Source organism: Balaenoptera musculus, chromosome 20 (genome assembly GCF_009873245.2).
Source record: "Balaenoptera musculus isolate JJ_BM4_2016_0621 chromosome 20, mBalMus1.pri.v3, whole genome shotgun sequence".
NCBI classification, from domain to species: domain Eukaryota; kingdom Metazoa; phylum Chordata; class Mammalia; order Artiodactyla; family Balaenopteridae; genus Balaenoptera; species Balaenoptera musculus.
The window spans coordinates 25,839,214-25,854,222 of NC_045804.1; the positions used below are offsets into that span (position 1 = coordinate 25,839,214).

The 15,009-nt window shown below is 56.0% G+C and overlaps 2 protein-coding genes across 3 annotated transcripts; both read left to right on the top strand.

Annotated features, from left to right (window-relative positions):
• Positions 1-530: 530 nt before the first annotated feature.
• Positions 531-9,620, top strand: HOXB6 (homeobox B6). 2 transcript variants are annotated; one of them, XM_036838287.1, is made up of 3 exons: positions 531-1,077; positions 6,992-7,762; positions 8,787-9,620. In XM_036838287.1, exons 2-3 carry the CDS (start codon positions 7,348-7,350, stop codon positions 9,044-9,046), a joined length of 675 nt encoding a protein of 224 aa, XP_036694182.1. In that variant the 5' UTR covers positions 531-1,077; positions 6,992-7,347; the 3' UTR covers positions 9,047-9,620. The 2 variants fall into 2 exon arrangements, with proteins under 2 accessions (XP_036694182.1, XP_036694181.1); XM_036838286.1 differs by lacking the exon at positions 531-1,077 and having other exon boundaries at positions 2,261-7,762.
• A 2,088-nt stretch (positions 9,621-11,708) lies between these two features.
• HOXB5 (homeobox B5) lies at positions 11,709-14,086 on the top strand. The gene is made up of 2 exons (XM_036837026.1): positions 11,709-12,270; positions 12,940-14,086. Exons 1-2 carry the CDS (start codon positions 11,709-11,711, stop codon positions 13,185-13,187), a joined length of 810 nt encoding a protein of 269 aa, XP_036692921.1. The 3' UTR covers positions 13,188-14,086.
• The last annotated feature ends 923 nt before the right edge of the window (positions 14,087-15,009 follow it).

The window sequence follows — 15,009 nt, forward strand, 5'->3', positions numbered from 1 at the left end:
GTGCTACAAGCTTCACAGGTGGGGTTCCCGCCATCTATAGTGCTGGGAGTGAGGGGGGCATTCAGAGGTGGGAAAGGGGGCACTGAAGCTTTCATTTTGCCCTGATGCAAGTGGTAGCTCTGGACACTGGCTGCTGCTCCTAACTCACCCCCAGATTGCCTTAGAACGGTCCCTGTGTGGAGGTTTTGGGGTGAATTTTTACTAGAAGAGGGGGACAGAGCTCCTGTGAGAATAGGGAGGTTCCAAAAAGAACCCCCCTCCCAGCTGGATGCTTGTGCCTCCTCCGCCTGATTCCCCACACCCCAAATCGAACCCCTTCTCAGATTGGGGTTTCCCCAAAAATCGAGAAGGAGAAGAAAAGAAGATGGCGACTGAGAAAAGCGTTGCTGGTGGAGCAGCCATGAAGAAATGCAATAAATTCCTTGTTGTTTTATGAAAATTTACAACTTTGTGATAGAAGTTTATGAGTGGTTGAATCCAGCGATTGGCCAGCGCCGGTCATGTGGCCGGGCGATCGTGAACATGAACTTTTTATCATTTCCCTGGTGGTTATAATGCAGCATTCTTTTGGACACCACACCTAGGTCGGAGCACTGTCGTCCTTCAGGGCTCCAGCCTCTTGATATTTTTATACTTCAGTATCAGCTCGATAAAGCAAAAGAGAGAGAGGAAAAGCGAGGGGGAGAGGAAAGAAGAGAGAGAGAGAGAGAGAGAGAGAGAAGGAGGGGTGGGAATTACACAAAAGAGAAAACCAAAAATAATTTTAATTTCTAAGTTAATTTGCTTGCTGATCTGGGATTTTAGTCATAATGGAGGGTAAATGGACAATCTGCCCAGGACTGCAACCTGATACCATTTTTCAAAGCCAGAACTTACTCCATTTTCTATGCAAATATCAGAAAAGCGAACACCCTCTCTTCCCAAGTCAGAGAAGGGGAAGCAACGGCTCTCAGGTTGGGACAATATTATCTGGAAGATGAAGAAGAAGCCGAACGCTCTCTCTCTCTCTCTCTCTTTTTTTTTCCCTTTCTCTCCACCCCCTTCAATCGGAGGAAAGAAATCCCAAGCTCTGCAAAGGTAAGGGAGATTCTACAATTTCTTCTTATTCTTTTGCATCGATTTTATAGGGGGTGGGGCTTGGGTTTGTCTCTCTCTTTCCCCCCCAAGACGGGGCTGAACCCCACCTCTGGGCGCTGCAGGGAGAAGCTTCCCAGGACATTCGGTGGCCGAGAGAGGGGTGGCTGCTTCCTGGAGGGGGAGCAAGGCAGGGAGACGGGAAGAGGAACCGAAAGGGGCCACGGAGGCGAGCTCTAAGTAGCCTTTTTAAGCTGGGAGGAGAGGTTTAAGCGAGGGGGCTGCAAAAGAGAGGATGGGATGTCTGGGCTTCGGACGCCGGGAGAAGCCGGTTGCGACGGCCTCTGTGGGTTTGCGCCCCCTCCCCCTCCCACCATCCTTCCCTTGTTCCGGCCTCCCCCAATTGCCCCCGCGCAGTTCTCTTGCCCGGTGCGGGTATCGGGTATCGGTGGTTTCCCGGCAGCACTGGCACAAGGGGCGGTGGCGCTGAGGGACGTCCTGGTCTCTGGAGGGCCTGGAATCTCCGCAGAGCCAGCGAGGGCGAGGAGGCGTCTAGAGGGACACAGAAAGAACAATTCACAGAGAAATACTCATTATCTCCCTTCGGAGATATTTCTGAAATTAAAGGGCTGTGGGTGGAGGCACCCAAATCGAGGGAGACCTCCCAGGAAGCATGCCTGAAAATGCCCAGGTCGTTCGCCACTCCCGCGGGAGGGAGCCTCGCTCTGCAGGGAGACAATTTTGTGGTTTTTAACGCGGTAGGTTTCAGCGTGTTGATTTCTGTGCAATATTGGTTCTATTACTTGTGTTTTATTGGTATGGATTTTGGTGGAGGAGAAAATTGCCGTGTGTGTCTTGATGTGGAAACATTTCAAACTTTCCTAGATCCAAATGTGGTGATTGTGAAGAAGCTGTTTAACACGTTGTTTTAGGCGTGTAAACAAAAGAGAAAAAAACAAAAAAGAGAAAAATAAAATTAAAAGAAAATCCCATTAGGGGACCTGATGGTGTCCGGGCCAGAAAACTGCCTGGCACTGAGCTCAGACAGCTAATCCTGTCCCTCCGGCGCCTGATTTCATTCCCCAGCCAGGCCTCGGGGGCGGGGGTAGGGGGGAGAAGAACCGTAGGGCGGGAGGCCGAGATTCCTAAAGTAGCTGCTGGGGTTGAAAAAGGCACAAGTCGCTAGGTGAGGACTTAAAAATACAGAGGGCTTCTGGGGAAGCTGCCAGACGACCGATAAGGGACTTAGGGCGCGGAGGGCAGGAGAGACTGTGATTTAGTTTGGTTTGCAGGAATAGGTGATTGCTTTCCTCTTTTTAAAGACCAGATGCAGAGCATTCAGCCTCGGGCCTCTGGTTGCCCAGGGATTGTGGGGTCTGGGTGTGTGTAGGGGGATATTGGCCCTCTCAATCCTGAGCTGAGAAGAGAGAAGCAGCCACTTGTGGCGCTGGAGGGGGGCCCCTGGAGGCACAGGTAGATGCCCTCGAAGCAGGCCCGGAATGGGTGCCTGAAGGGACTCCTAGGCTGCGTAGCCAGAGAAGTTCTCGGCCAGCACCCACGGCACTAAGAGCCTATTCTCAAAGGAAAAATTCCCCAAACTCACCCAGACTAAAGGTCTTTTTCTCCTGTAGTCTTGGCGGGGTATAAATCATCCCTTAGACAGTTTGCTCTGACCCAAATTATGCGGTTTGCTGCCACCTACCGTCCGTTTGGAGACATGCGGCTTCGGCGCCGAATGCCCCGCGACACTGCCTGAACCATGCCCGACGACTGGAGCCCCCGCCGCTCTGGTTCGGCGGGATTCTGGGGACGTCGGCCCAGATTGACGCTTTCCGCTGGATCTTGGTTCCCGCCTGCCCGCGTGTGCATTGGAGAACAAGCGTCCCCTCCCCCTTGTCAGCCTCAGCCCAGCTCCAAACCTGGCGGCTGGCTGAGGGAAGCGGCTTTTTCTAGGGCATATTTAAAAAGGACTAATACTTCATCCCGCGGGCAGGGGGCCCTGAATCAAAGGATTGGGGGATCAGAGTCGAGAGCCCTCTCCCCGCTATCCCCCTCCAAGATCAAGAGGGGATCACCAGGGCCGCTAGGGAGATCCGAGGCCAAGGCTGTTCAAGGTTTATTTGGTTTTCTTTTCGGCTAAGGGGGGGGGGGGTCCCGGGTCCCGCAGGGGAGGCGCTGGCCCGGGCAGTTCCACTCCGTTGTCAAAAGACAAACCGAGTCTGTGTTCTCCGGGTTGGGTGGTGGGTCTCGCCAGTTTCTTGGCCATTTGAGTCTGTGGTGAAGGAATTGAGCCGAGTTTTCTGGAAACTGTTGGTGTCTTGCAAGTGAGTGTGGGTCCCCTTCCCCATTCCCGATCATTTCAAGCGAAATCGACACAAATATGCTTTGGGAAAAAACGGGGAGTGGGAGTGGGGATCAATCAGTAAGGAACCCAACCATTGTAATTTCCGTTCCTGCCGGACCCCTCACACCCGCTTAAGGCGACTGCTTTCCCAGAAGCGGGTGGCGAGGGCGGGGGTACGCGCCGCTGCCGCCGAGTTTGAATATTGGCCCCTGTTTCACGGGTTACTGATTAGCTCGGGCTTTCAAGCCGCAGGAGGAAGCTCTGGCCGCCCCTTTCAAGGTGCTGTGGCCCCAGTTCCTGGGCGGGGGCTCCAGGAAATTGCCTGCGGTGCCAGGCAGGCCGAGGTGTTAGTAGGGTCTGGCCCGGAGCTGGAGGAGCTGCCGAGGTCGAGGGGCCCAGCGGTACTGGGGGCAAACGCGGGGGCTGCGGCCCGGAGCCTTTGGCGCCTCGCGAGTCTGGGCCGCAGGAGCAGCCTTTTCAGCTCTTAAGCAGAGAGTGACTTTCTGGCGGCTAGAAGGCCCGGCCCAGTGCCGGAGGCCCCGAGGGAGCGCTCTCCGAAGGTCTTGGGCCCCTCGGAGGTTTTTTCTTGTGGACAATCCGAAGGACAGATGGGGAGGGGAAGGCGGCTGGTATAGAGGATTGAAACCCTTAAGGGCTCTTAGGGTGCCCAAGGACCTGGGGAGAGGGAGCTGAACTGTCACTGCTCCCCCCTCCATCAGAGAAGATGCCGTTCATTTGCATAATGGAAATGTCTTTGTACTGTGCTTTGGACTGGCCAGTTTTAAGGCAATGTTCTCTCTAAACAGCTCTCAAAGAGTGGGAGAGGCCACACTGCTCCCTCTGGGAACATTTGTGTTCCCCAAAACCAGAGAATCACAGAGTCTAGGGGAAGAACTGGGTTGAGATGTTTGAATTCACCCCACCCCAATCACAGTTGGGAGTGGGGTGGGGGAAGGTGCCCACAGTCCTAAGAGCTGGGGGTGGGGGGAGCTTTGCAGCTGAGAGGAAGTGGGAAGCCTGGACAATGTCTCAATTCTCTCCCCTCCACACACCTACTGGCAAATATCCTCCCTGATATTACCGGTGCAGGAGAATTTTACTCCAGAGCTGAACACAACTTACACTTTTCTCTGGGAGCTGGAATGTGTGTACGTCCACAGGACCACAGAGTCACAGCTCAGAAAATTACAATTATAAATCCTGCCTGTGAGATTTCTATGCAATCCTTCTGTTGTGTACTCGAGACTTAGGACACATTTATATCCACCTCTCCATACACACACTTCCTCGTTGAGCAGGGGGAGACACCCCAGACCTGCCGATGGCTGTGCCCACTGTGTATTTACATATTCCCCCTTGGAGACAGACAGACGGCAGTGGACGGAACCACAGACAGATTCATAGAGATCTGGCTCCAGAAGCCAGGCGGCCTCTGGCCCGGCCCTGCCTGCCTGCTCTTTCTCCCAAACAAACGGATCAGACGAATAAACGCTCATAAATACCTCTGGGCTTAGATAAGAGCGATGAGGCGCTATTTCCTTTCATGCCGGACTCCAGGCGCCCAGGCTCTGCCTTTGCGGCTCCATCTCACGACAGGCAACCTGCAGAGGTGAGGTTAATTTGGGGCTATGACTCTAAAGATAAGGCGATTATTCTCGTGCTTCTGTCACAGGGGAAGACTTCCTCCCTCACCAAATCTTATGTTATCCAGGCTTCATGGAAAAGCCCACACCATCCAGTCCTAGTATGAGGACATTGTGGCCAGAGAGGAGGCACAGAGGACTGAGGCCCAAGGCCCCACCTCAGTAGCAAGGAGGAGGGAGGTACACAAGGCACTCTCCCCACCTTGCTCCTCCAGCCCAAATGTTCCCCATTCCTCTCCAGGAGTGGGCCTAACCACAGCTGGATTAGAGCACTTATGACTCTCCGTCATTAGGAGGCTTGAGTTTATTTTCTTAAATCTTGACAAAACCTCCCAAAGAGTTGGGCTAGGAAGTGGTTGATGGGACAACTGGGAATAGCCACTTAGCCATGAAGTTGCAGCCCAGAAGTTGTCCTGAGTTCAGGGAGCCTTGGAGGCCACTGTGCAAGCAACCAAGTTCCCACCCTTGGTCACCAACTTCAGCCCTCTACCTCTTTTCCTAATGTCTTGTGCCATCTTCAGTGGGCAGAATTGTCCCATAAAAAGGAGCCCAAAGAACAAGTCAGAGAAGGGTCAGCCCAGCCCCTTCATCATCAGGTTTTGTCTCCCACCCTGGCCCATTCCTGGCCCCAGGTCCGAAGGTTGTCACCCTTTATGCCTGGCCTCCACGTGCACATTAGAATGTTGAAAATACACCATGGCTGAGTCTTCCAGCCTGCCTCCAATGCTCATTTTCCTTAGATGAGAGAGAGAGAGAGTCAGAGATGTACACACTCTCTCACACCAAAGCTTGTAGGCAGCAAGCTGGTGACACAAACATGAGATGTGGTAGGGATTGTAGAGATGCTGAGAGACAAACAGAAGGGTAGTGAGCATCTGGAGAGGGGATATGGAATGATAGTTGTAAGCTGCCTACTGCAACCCCAGGAGGACCCAACCCCCCTCCCTCCTTATAAAAACTAAACAAAAACCAAGTCTTGAGAAAGAATTAATTTTAAAAAGAACTGTCAGCTTCTGGAGAGACCTGGAAAAGGAGCAAGGGCTCCTCTCTTCCCGTTGGTCTCTGATTGTCTCCAATATCAGGAGGGTTTGAGGACCCAGAACTGGAGGAGGGAACAATTTCTTCCCTGAACCCAGACTTACTGAAACACCTTTGATTCCTAAGAATCTATAGCCCAGTATATTCTAATGTCTTTTGGGGTAGGAGGTGGGGTGGAGGGAGGGTTGCAGGCAGGATAGGGATCAGACAACCTAGGTTGGAGGATGCCTTTCACCCCTCCTCTCCCTATCCCCCTCTTCCCGGTGCCCCTTCCTGTGCCAAGAGCAAGCAGTACATACTAGAACCAGGCAAGATGTCTTGGGCAGCGGCAGCGGTAGCCTTCCCAGAAGCTCCTAGCCTAGCTGCACAACCAGAGGGAGAAGCTTAGCCTCAGACCCTGCTCCCATTTCCCAGCCTTCTGGGTCCTCTGGGCAGCAGGCTCTGGCCTGTCTCTCAGACCATAAGAGCTGCAGAGAAGCAGGAATAATAAATCCAGGCTTGGAGGAGATGGAGTAGATCTGAGAAACAGGAAAAACGTTTTTCAAAACCTGAGGAGGAGAGGGTTTCTTCTTTGCTTCTCGCTTTCTGAAAACAATGCTGATCAGTGGAGAACTCTTCTCCCCTTCTACCAGTACAAAACCCGAGAAACCAGCCTTCTCCTTTAGTTCTCTTCTAAGGAGATTGAGGTTCAAGATTCGGAGACATTTACCCACCTTCCCTGGAGGGAATAACCCCTGCCTTGCCTAACCCCAAGCAAGGCAGGGGTTAACTTTTCTGAAAACGCAATTAACTTTTTCCTATTCTGCGTGGGGAGGGGAGGGATATATTTATTTGATCACTGGGGGATGGGGTGGTATCAGTCCAAGTGCTCCCTCCTCCCTCAAAGGCACAGACTCCTCTTTCGCAGATCCTACGTAGGTGGAACAGGACGCGTTGTGCTGTTGGGGAGAGAGAGAGAAAGCAGAAGGAGAAGAAGGAGGGGAAAAAAAGGTTGATAGGTTTGTGCGCGGGTCCCTAGCGCGGGCTGCGCTCCTCCTGGGTGCTATTTGACAATTCCTGCCTCTGCCATTGGTCAGTGTTGGATCAGATGGTTGTATTTCCTTCTGGCCCTCACTGGCACCTCGCCATCCCCCCTCAGCTAAAACCCAATCTCAGATATACTACTAATAGGCGCGGCGCTCGGACTATAAAACACAACAAATCATAAACCCGGCGGAGCAGCAGCGGCCGCGCGCGCCTCCCCTCCCAATGAGTTCCTATTTCGTGAACTCCACCTTCCCCGTCACTCTGGCCAGCGGGCAGGAGTCCTTCCTGGGCCAGCTCCCGCTCTACTCGTCGGGCTATGCGGACCCGCTGAGGCACTACCCCGCGCCCTACGGGCCCGGGCCCGGCCAGGACAAGGGCTTTGCAGCTTCCTCCTATTACCCGCCGGCCGGCAGCGGCTACGGCCGGGCGGCGCCCTGCGACTACGGGCCGGCGCCGGCCTTCTACCGCGAGAAGGAGTCGGCCTGCGCGCTTTCGGGTGCCGACGAGCCGCCCCCGTTCCACCCGGAGCCGCGGAAGTCCGACTGCGCGCAGGACAAGAGCGTGTTCGGTGAGGCGGAGGAGCAGAAGTGCTCCACCCCGGTCTACCCCTGGATGCAGCGGATGAATTCATGCAACAGTGAGTGAGACTTGCTGCGGCCGCCGCGACCCCCACGGGCCCCCCTCCCGGAGCCAGAGCTAGAGAGCACCCCCTTCTCCTCCAGAGAGAGCGTCTCGGGTCGGAGCTTAGGGAAGATTGGGCGCCTGCACCGGTCTCCCGCGCTGCCCTCTCGCCCTCAGGAGTTGCAAAGTTTGCAAAGTCCCAGATGCACTCCGAGTCAGGGGGAACGAGTGGGTTCTCCCGGAGCGCCAGGCCGCAGCCGGGATTCTGGGTCAGGGAGGCGGGCAGGGGCCGCAGTCACTGGCTGGGCTCTCCCTGTCGCCCCCAGCTCTGGTCCGATCCCCCACTCCAAGACTGTTCATTAAAAACGGAGTGCGTCATGGGAAGAGGGGCGGCGTGACGCTGGCGAGGGAGGGTTGAGTCTGTCCCGGACTGGTTTTCCCTGGGGGTCGGGGGCTGGGGAAAGATGAGGCACCAGGAAAGGGGTGGTAGTCAGAGGAGGGAGGGAGAAGAAGAAGAAGAAAGAGAGGGAGCGGGCGGAGGGGAACAGAAGGAGAAGCAGGCGCCGGGATCTCAGGTTGGATTATTTGTCGGCCTTAAGTCCCAAATTGATGTCCATTAACGGGACACGAAAGTGAGGCGCCCTTAATGCCGACTACGGATCGATCTACGTCATTACGGATTAAGGGCCGGAATCTATCACAGGATGGTGGGGGAGCCAGATGGATGGAAAGAAAAGATGCGGCTAGGAAGAGACACACCTAGCCAGTGCTTTCCCAGCCCCTCCCCCTAGGCTCAGGTGGGATTTAAAACTGCTCCTCCCATCCCCCTACCAAGAATCTAGACAGAAGGCATAAGCCTAGGAGACCTGGAGGGAATCTGGAGGGGGCGCTGGAGGAGTGAGGAAGGGTGGGGGGCAGGGAAACAGGGAGAGTGGAGGGCATCCCGGGACAGGCTAGAGTCCCCGTTCGAGGGTCGAGTGGGGGAGGGGGGCTCTGGCCCTGGTGACCCCAGGCCTCAGCATCTCCTCTCTGCGTAACAGGTTCCTCCTTTGGGCCCAGTGGCCGGCGAGGCCGCCAGACCTACACGCGCTACCAGACACTGGAGCTGGAGAAGGAGTTTCACTACAATCGCTACCTGACGCGGCGGCGGCGCATCGAGATCGCGCACGCCCTGTGCCTGACGGAAAGGCAGATCAAGATCTGGTTCCAGAACCGGCGCATGAAGTGGAAAAAGGAGAGCAAACTGCTCAGCGCGTCTCAGCTCAGTGCCGAGGAGGAAGAAGAAAAACCAGCTGAATGAAGGCGCTGGAAGGGGGCGGGGGGACGCGAAGGGAGAGGCCTTTGGGGAGCCAAGGGCATCGGAGAGCCCCGAGAAGGCTCTGCGGGCGGGGGAGCCTGGGGACCTGCTCTCCAGCGCGCGACAGGCGGGGCCACTGCTCTCCTGGACGCCCCCGCCCGCAGAGCTCTCGCTGGGCGCTGGGAGGCCGCGCTGCCTGAGCCCAGCCAGCACCCCAGCGCCCCCTCCATCCCCGTGGAACCTCCTGAGCCCAAAGAGGCTCCCCCGTGAGAACTGAGGACCGGACTCACTTGATGTTTCCTGGAAGCAGAGCAAAATGCTCTCGTCCGTGTCGCGTCTCATTTCGTCCATGTCCCCCGTGCACGGTTCAATGGTAGATTCGCAGTCCCCTCAGCGGGGGCCTCGAAGACTCCCTGACCCCAGACCTCTCTCCCAGCCCCTCCCCAAAGCCACTGGAAAGAGCACATACTACCTAGAAGTAAGAAGAGGAGCCTCAGAAGAAAACAAAGTTCTATTTTATTAATTTTCTATGTGTTGTGTTTGTAGTCTTGTCTTAGCTCTGGACGTGAAATACTTCGGTAATAATATTAATATTATTAATAATGATAATAATAATAATAAAGACGTAAAACCTCGCTGCCGGGTCACCTCTGCTCCTCCCCTGCCACTCCCCCACCCCCACCGCCACCCCTGTGTCCCCGTGCCGGAAACTCCGCAGCAAAGGCAGGAGCCCTGGTCGGCCCCAGAGGGCCAGATGCGGCTCGGAAGTTACAGTTGAGATAAAGGCTACAGCGGTTCGGCCCAGGCTCCAGCGCCTCGCCAGTGCTGAGGCTCACAACGGCCTCTCCTGGTGCGGAATTGGGGGACTGAGAAGGGCCGTTTCCCTCTCAGTCTCTAGCATTTCCTCGTTTGTCCGTGGCACGAGGGACGCCACCGAGGCCCTCTAGCCGGGAGCTCTTGCAGAGACTGAGCCAGGCAGGTCTCAGTGCCTCAGCAGCGCTGTTCTGTCCGCAGGATCGCCAAGGCCCGTGGTCTTTGGCCTGCCTACATGGCCTGGTCTCCGCCGGCCTTGGCCCTCGGCTCCTGGCCTAAATTGGGGCCACCGGGTATCTATCTCTCTGCCCTCAGCTGAAGGCTCCCGGCACCCCTTCCTGCCTCAAGTAGTAGCTCAGCGACAAGTAGGGGAATGTGAAGCCGCTGGCAGGCGCTGGGCGAAGGGCAAGACTTTCCCCCGCTCTTTGGAGACCTGAGGGCAGGAGGCCAGGTGATGGGGCAGTTCGGTCTCATCCCATCAACCAAAACCGACCCATTCTGTCCCCACCCCCACCCTCACCCTCACCCAGGCGGCAAGCTGCGGAGACTGTTTTCCTTTCTTCCTCCTCCCTCTCTCTCCCTTTTTTATTTTTAAAGAAAATAGCCGCCTGGCAGAAGGGGCCCAGCTGTGGCGGTCTTTGGCCGCCCAGCGCGCTCAGCAAGGGGCCGCGGGTCCTCGGAACCCTTTTCCTGGGAAGGAGTGGGCCGCTGGGCAAATTCTGAAACTACCCAGATGCCAGCAAGGGGTCTCAAGTGGGGCATCCCAAGGCAATAGCGGGCAGCTGGTGAGAAGGCGAAAGGATTCTGCCTTGGTCCCAAACTCTCAGGACCATGTTTACACCCAAACCCCAGCCCCCGACGCGGTCGCCTCCACCGTTTTTCTCGCAATTAGGCCACCTAGCCCCAGCCGGCCTCTTCCTTTGGGGTCCCTGTCTTGCTCTGCCCTTCTTATGTCCTGGGCTAAGGATGACGAAGAGGTCAGGAAGAGGATTTCAAACTTCTAAGGGAACAAGGAGAAGCGAAGGCTTCTCCTTCGAACCCTCAGCTTAGCCTTACCGGCTTGGCCTGGATGCTGTGGATGGGCCACTGCATCCCGGTCAGGAAGCAGGCCAGGCTGAGCTCACAGGGGAAACCCTTTGCAATCATTGTTTTTCACAGACATCTTCCAACCTCTCCCCCATTTCCGTCCCCAACTCGGAGACTTGCAAAGCCCGAGTAAGGGAAGAGCAACTCAATTTTTGGTCATCTTATCCAGAGTTGTTATAATAATAATAATAATAATAACGACAGGGAGAAGGACCGATGCACAGACGAACTCCACTCCCGAGAAGGTGGGTAAAGGCTCAATCGGGTTTCTCCTCTAAAAGATTCAACCCTGTGGGTGAGCCTAGGCCGGGTTTCTTTCGAGCCCCGCGGTTGCACGGAGCCAGCAGGGAGGCAGCTGTCGCCGCCATGGCGGTCTGCGGCCCGCGCTCCCGCCGTTCGCCGGGAGGTGGCGCGCTCTGCTCAGAGGCCGCCGCCAACCTTCTCCCTGTTTCTCCCCCTTCTCCTTTTTCCCCCTCTCTCGGAGGCTCGCATTGAATCGGCCCTAACGATTCTCGGATCGTCATTATTTGTAACCATAGAGCATGAATTACCTCTTGAGGTCATCAGCGAGAATTTACGACTGGTCAACAAAAGCACGTGATTCCCTAACGCCCCCCCATCCCCCTTCCACCCCCCCCATATTTGGCCGCATACATAGCAAAACGAAGTACAGTGCATCGCTATAATTCATTAATACATCATAAATCGTGAAGCACAGGGTTATAACGACCACGATCCACAAATCAAGCCCTCCAAAATCACCCAAATGAGCTCGTACTTTGTAAACTCCTTCTCGGGGCGTTATCCAAATGGCCCGGACTATCAGTTGCTAAATTATGGCAGTGGCAGCTCTCTGAGCGGCTCTTACAGGGATCCCGCTGCCATGCACACCGGCTCTTACGGCTACAATTACAATGGGATGGACCTCAGCGTCAACCGCTCCTCGGCCTCCTCCAGCCACTTTGGGGCGGTGGGCGAGAGCTCGCGCGCCTTCCCTGCGCCCTCCCAGGAGCCCCGCTTCAGGCAAGCGGCGTCGAGCTGCTCCCTGTCCTCGCCCGAGTCCCTGCCCTGCACCAACGGCGACAGCCACGGCGCCAAGCCCTCTGCTTCGTCCCCCTCCGACCAGGCGACCCCGGCCAGCTCCAGCGCCAATTTCACCGAAATAGACGAGGCCAGCGTGTCCTCGGAGCCCGAGGAAGCGGCGAGCCAGCTAAGCAGCCCAAGCCTAGCTCGGGCGCAGCCAGAGCCCATGGCCACCTCCACAGCCGCGCCCGAGGGACAGACTCCGCAGATATTCCCCTGGATGAGGAAGCTTCACATCAGCCATGGTAATTCTCGCTCTCGCTCCCCTTTTTGTCTTCTCGGCTTTCCTTCTCCGCGTTTGGGGGGGGGGCGGCGAGGAGAACTTGGCTTTTCCTCAAATATAGATTTCTTTTCTCCAGAGGGGGAGAAGTCTCTAAGAGGGTCCTCACAGCTCGGGGGACAGAACCAAAGAAGGTCTTTAGCTGGGGGTTTGGGGAGGAGTATTTTTAATAATTTGTTCCCAGATTCGCCTTAGGTTTTATTTGCCCAGCTTGAACTAGCTTTAGGATGAAGGATGAGGTTTATGTAACGTGGGGAAGGGTCCTGCTTTGCCCCCGAAAATTTGAGACTGTTTCTAGCAGAGGAGGGGCGAGCAGTAAAACGAGCCTTCCAGGGCAAAAGTGCAACCGTTCTCCTCCCTCCCGGGGTGAGCGACCGCCTGAGCCCAGCGAAGGGTGAGGCACAGGGAGGGAGCAACAGACAAAGCCGGGCGCATTCGCTGCCGGCAGAAGTGGGGGCTGCAGGAGAAAGGGGTGCAGAAAGCGAGCTCGGATGCGGGCATCTGGAGTGGGGAGAATTGGAGCTGCGGTGAGCTGGGTGCCGGGGACGCCTGGGTCCTGCTCCACGCCCCCCTCCCACCCAGGGCCCCCTCCCTTAACCGGAATAACGTTGCCTCGCTGCTCTGTCTGCTCCAGATATGACCGGGCCGGACGGGAAAAGGGCCCGGACCGCTTATACCCGCTACCAGACCCTAGAGCTGGAGAAGGAGTTCCACTTCAACCGCTACCTGACGCGGCGGCGGCGCATCGAGATCGCCCACGCGCTCTGCCTGTCCGAGCGCCAGATCAAGATCTGGTTCCAGAACCGGCGCATGAAGTGGAAGAAAGACAACAAACTGAAAAGTATGAGCCTGGCTACAGCCGGCAGCGCCTTCCAGCCCTGAGCCCGCCGGGAGGAGCCCCGGGCGGCCCAAGAGCCCGTGCTGCTCCCAGCCCTGGCCCCTCCAAGCCTCCCCGCGCTGCCGCCGCCCGCAGGGGACCGGTTCCCACGAGCCTGCCTCGCCCGGGCCTTGTGCTACGATTTTTCGTTTGGTCTTAAGTCTTCCTGTGGCTCCCTCTCTCCTGGACTGGTTAATCTTGTTATTATTGTAATAATAATAATTATTATTTTCCCACCATGCTCCCCACTCCCCTCTGCTCACCCCAAATCCGCCAGTGTTTCTGAACGTTCGTGTCTGTGGTTGCACTTCTTCCCCCAGGAAAAAAAGAAACTCGCATGTTTAATGTGAACTTTCCCCTCCCCATCTGTGTTCTTCTAACTTATTTATAAAAGGATGGTCTCTGTATTTTGAGTTTCAGCTAGAAACTTCTCTAAAAGGGGCAGCAGTTGAGGTCGGATAGTGCCGCAGCACCGGGCCCAGCTGAGCTGGCCTCAGAGACCGGAGTCCATGACTGTGTCTCATTCCACCTTCCTCTTCCTCCTCCCTCCCCACTCCCAGGCCCAAGTCTCCCAAGACTTGGTCCTGGGGTGGGAGGGGACCGGGGAGGACCAAAGGGGTGATGTTGAGAAGAGGGCCGGTAAATAATGAGATTTAAGTTCCTGCCGCCTGGGTAGGCCACACAAGGCCTGGTCTTGGAGCATCCGGAAACAAAAATAATCCTCAGTGTAAAATGTCTTGTGTATTTCTCTGTGAATCTATGGGTCTGGCATAGAGGGCCCAAAGCTTGTAAATATGGGGATAGTCTGGGTCAGATCTATCCTCTCCTCCCTACCCATTTCACTTCCAAGACCATTTGTAGTGAGCGAGTGGATGCTGTGCTACATGTGAAATCTGTCTTTGCCGGGCGGGCCTGTCTCAGTGATTCGCTTTTGGTATTTGTTTGTAGCTTTCCTTGAAGTCAAATAAATGTTTCCCCTCCTCCACTGCCCTTCCACTTGTCTTTTCTCTGGGGCCTGCCTCTCCCATCACCGGGCACACCCTAGGCCATTCTTGATAGACCCGGGGTGTAGGGAAGGGAAAGCAGGATGCTCACCAGCAGCCCCTCTCAAACCACCTATGTCTCTGCTTGGTCAGCGGTACTTGGGCCAGGGGACGGGCTTTCATGCCTGGGGGGCTGAGAGACCCAGAAACCCCACATGAGCCTGGGGCAAGGGGCAAGGCTGGGGCAAAAAGCAAGCCTTTGCTGAGCTGGACTCCACCCTGGCCTTCCACCAGCTGGCCAAAAAGTCTCTGGAAACCGCTTAGCGGAAGGTAATTTGGGCCTAAGTCCTGAGCAGGAGGCTCCTGGCCTTTTGGGAGTGATACAGGCCTGCCCAGCGCCACTGTCCCCTGGTCCAAATCCCAGTTCAGCTCTGCCACCCACTAAGGCCAAAAAAAAAAAAAAAAAAAAAAATCAGCTCAATTTCAAAGGTTTCCTCTCACCCTCAGTCTTCTCTACACTTATCAAGGGCTTCCTCTCTCCAGGGGCCCAACTGACCTGCCCTCTTGATTAGGAGCTGGGGTCCCTCCTGGAAGACCCTTGGTTCCCCCATCAACTGGACTGGCTCAGGGCCAGGGGCCAGTCCTCCTCCATCCAAGTCAGCCTCCACCCTGAGCACAAGAGTCAAGTCTGGACACTTACCCGGTCAATCCCTTCCAGCTTGGCCCAACTTCTTACAGGACTTGTGGGGGGAGGGGGAGCTGGTGAGGAGGCAGCTGAGGGTCTTGGTGGCTCTACTGGGCCTTCCTTCCCCCTTCCCCCTTGACTTTGTCCCCCTTTGTCCAT

Coding starts and splice junctions, on each gene's coding strand:
- HOXB6 (XM_036838287.1), top strand. CDS start 7,348: ATGAGTTCCTATTTCGTGAACTCCACCTTCCCCGTCACTCTGGCCAGC. Junction 7,763..8,786: donor GCGGATGAATTCATGCAACA/GTGAGTGAGACT, acceptor TCTGCGTAACAG/GTTCCTCCTTTGGGCCCAGT.
- HOXB5 (XM_036837026.1), top strand. CDS start 11,709: ATGAGCTCGTACTTTGTAAACTCCTTCTCGGGGCGTTATCCAAATGGC. Junction 12,271..12,939: donor GAAGCTTCACATCAGCCATG/GTAATTCTCGCT, acceptor TGTCTGCTCCAG/ATATGACCGGGCCGGACGGG.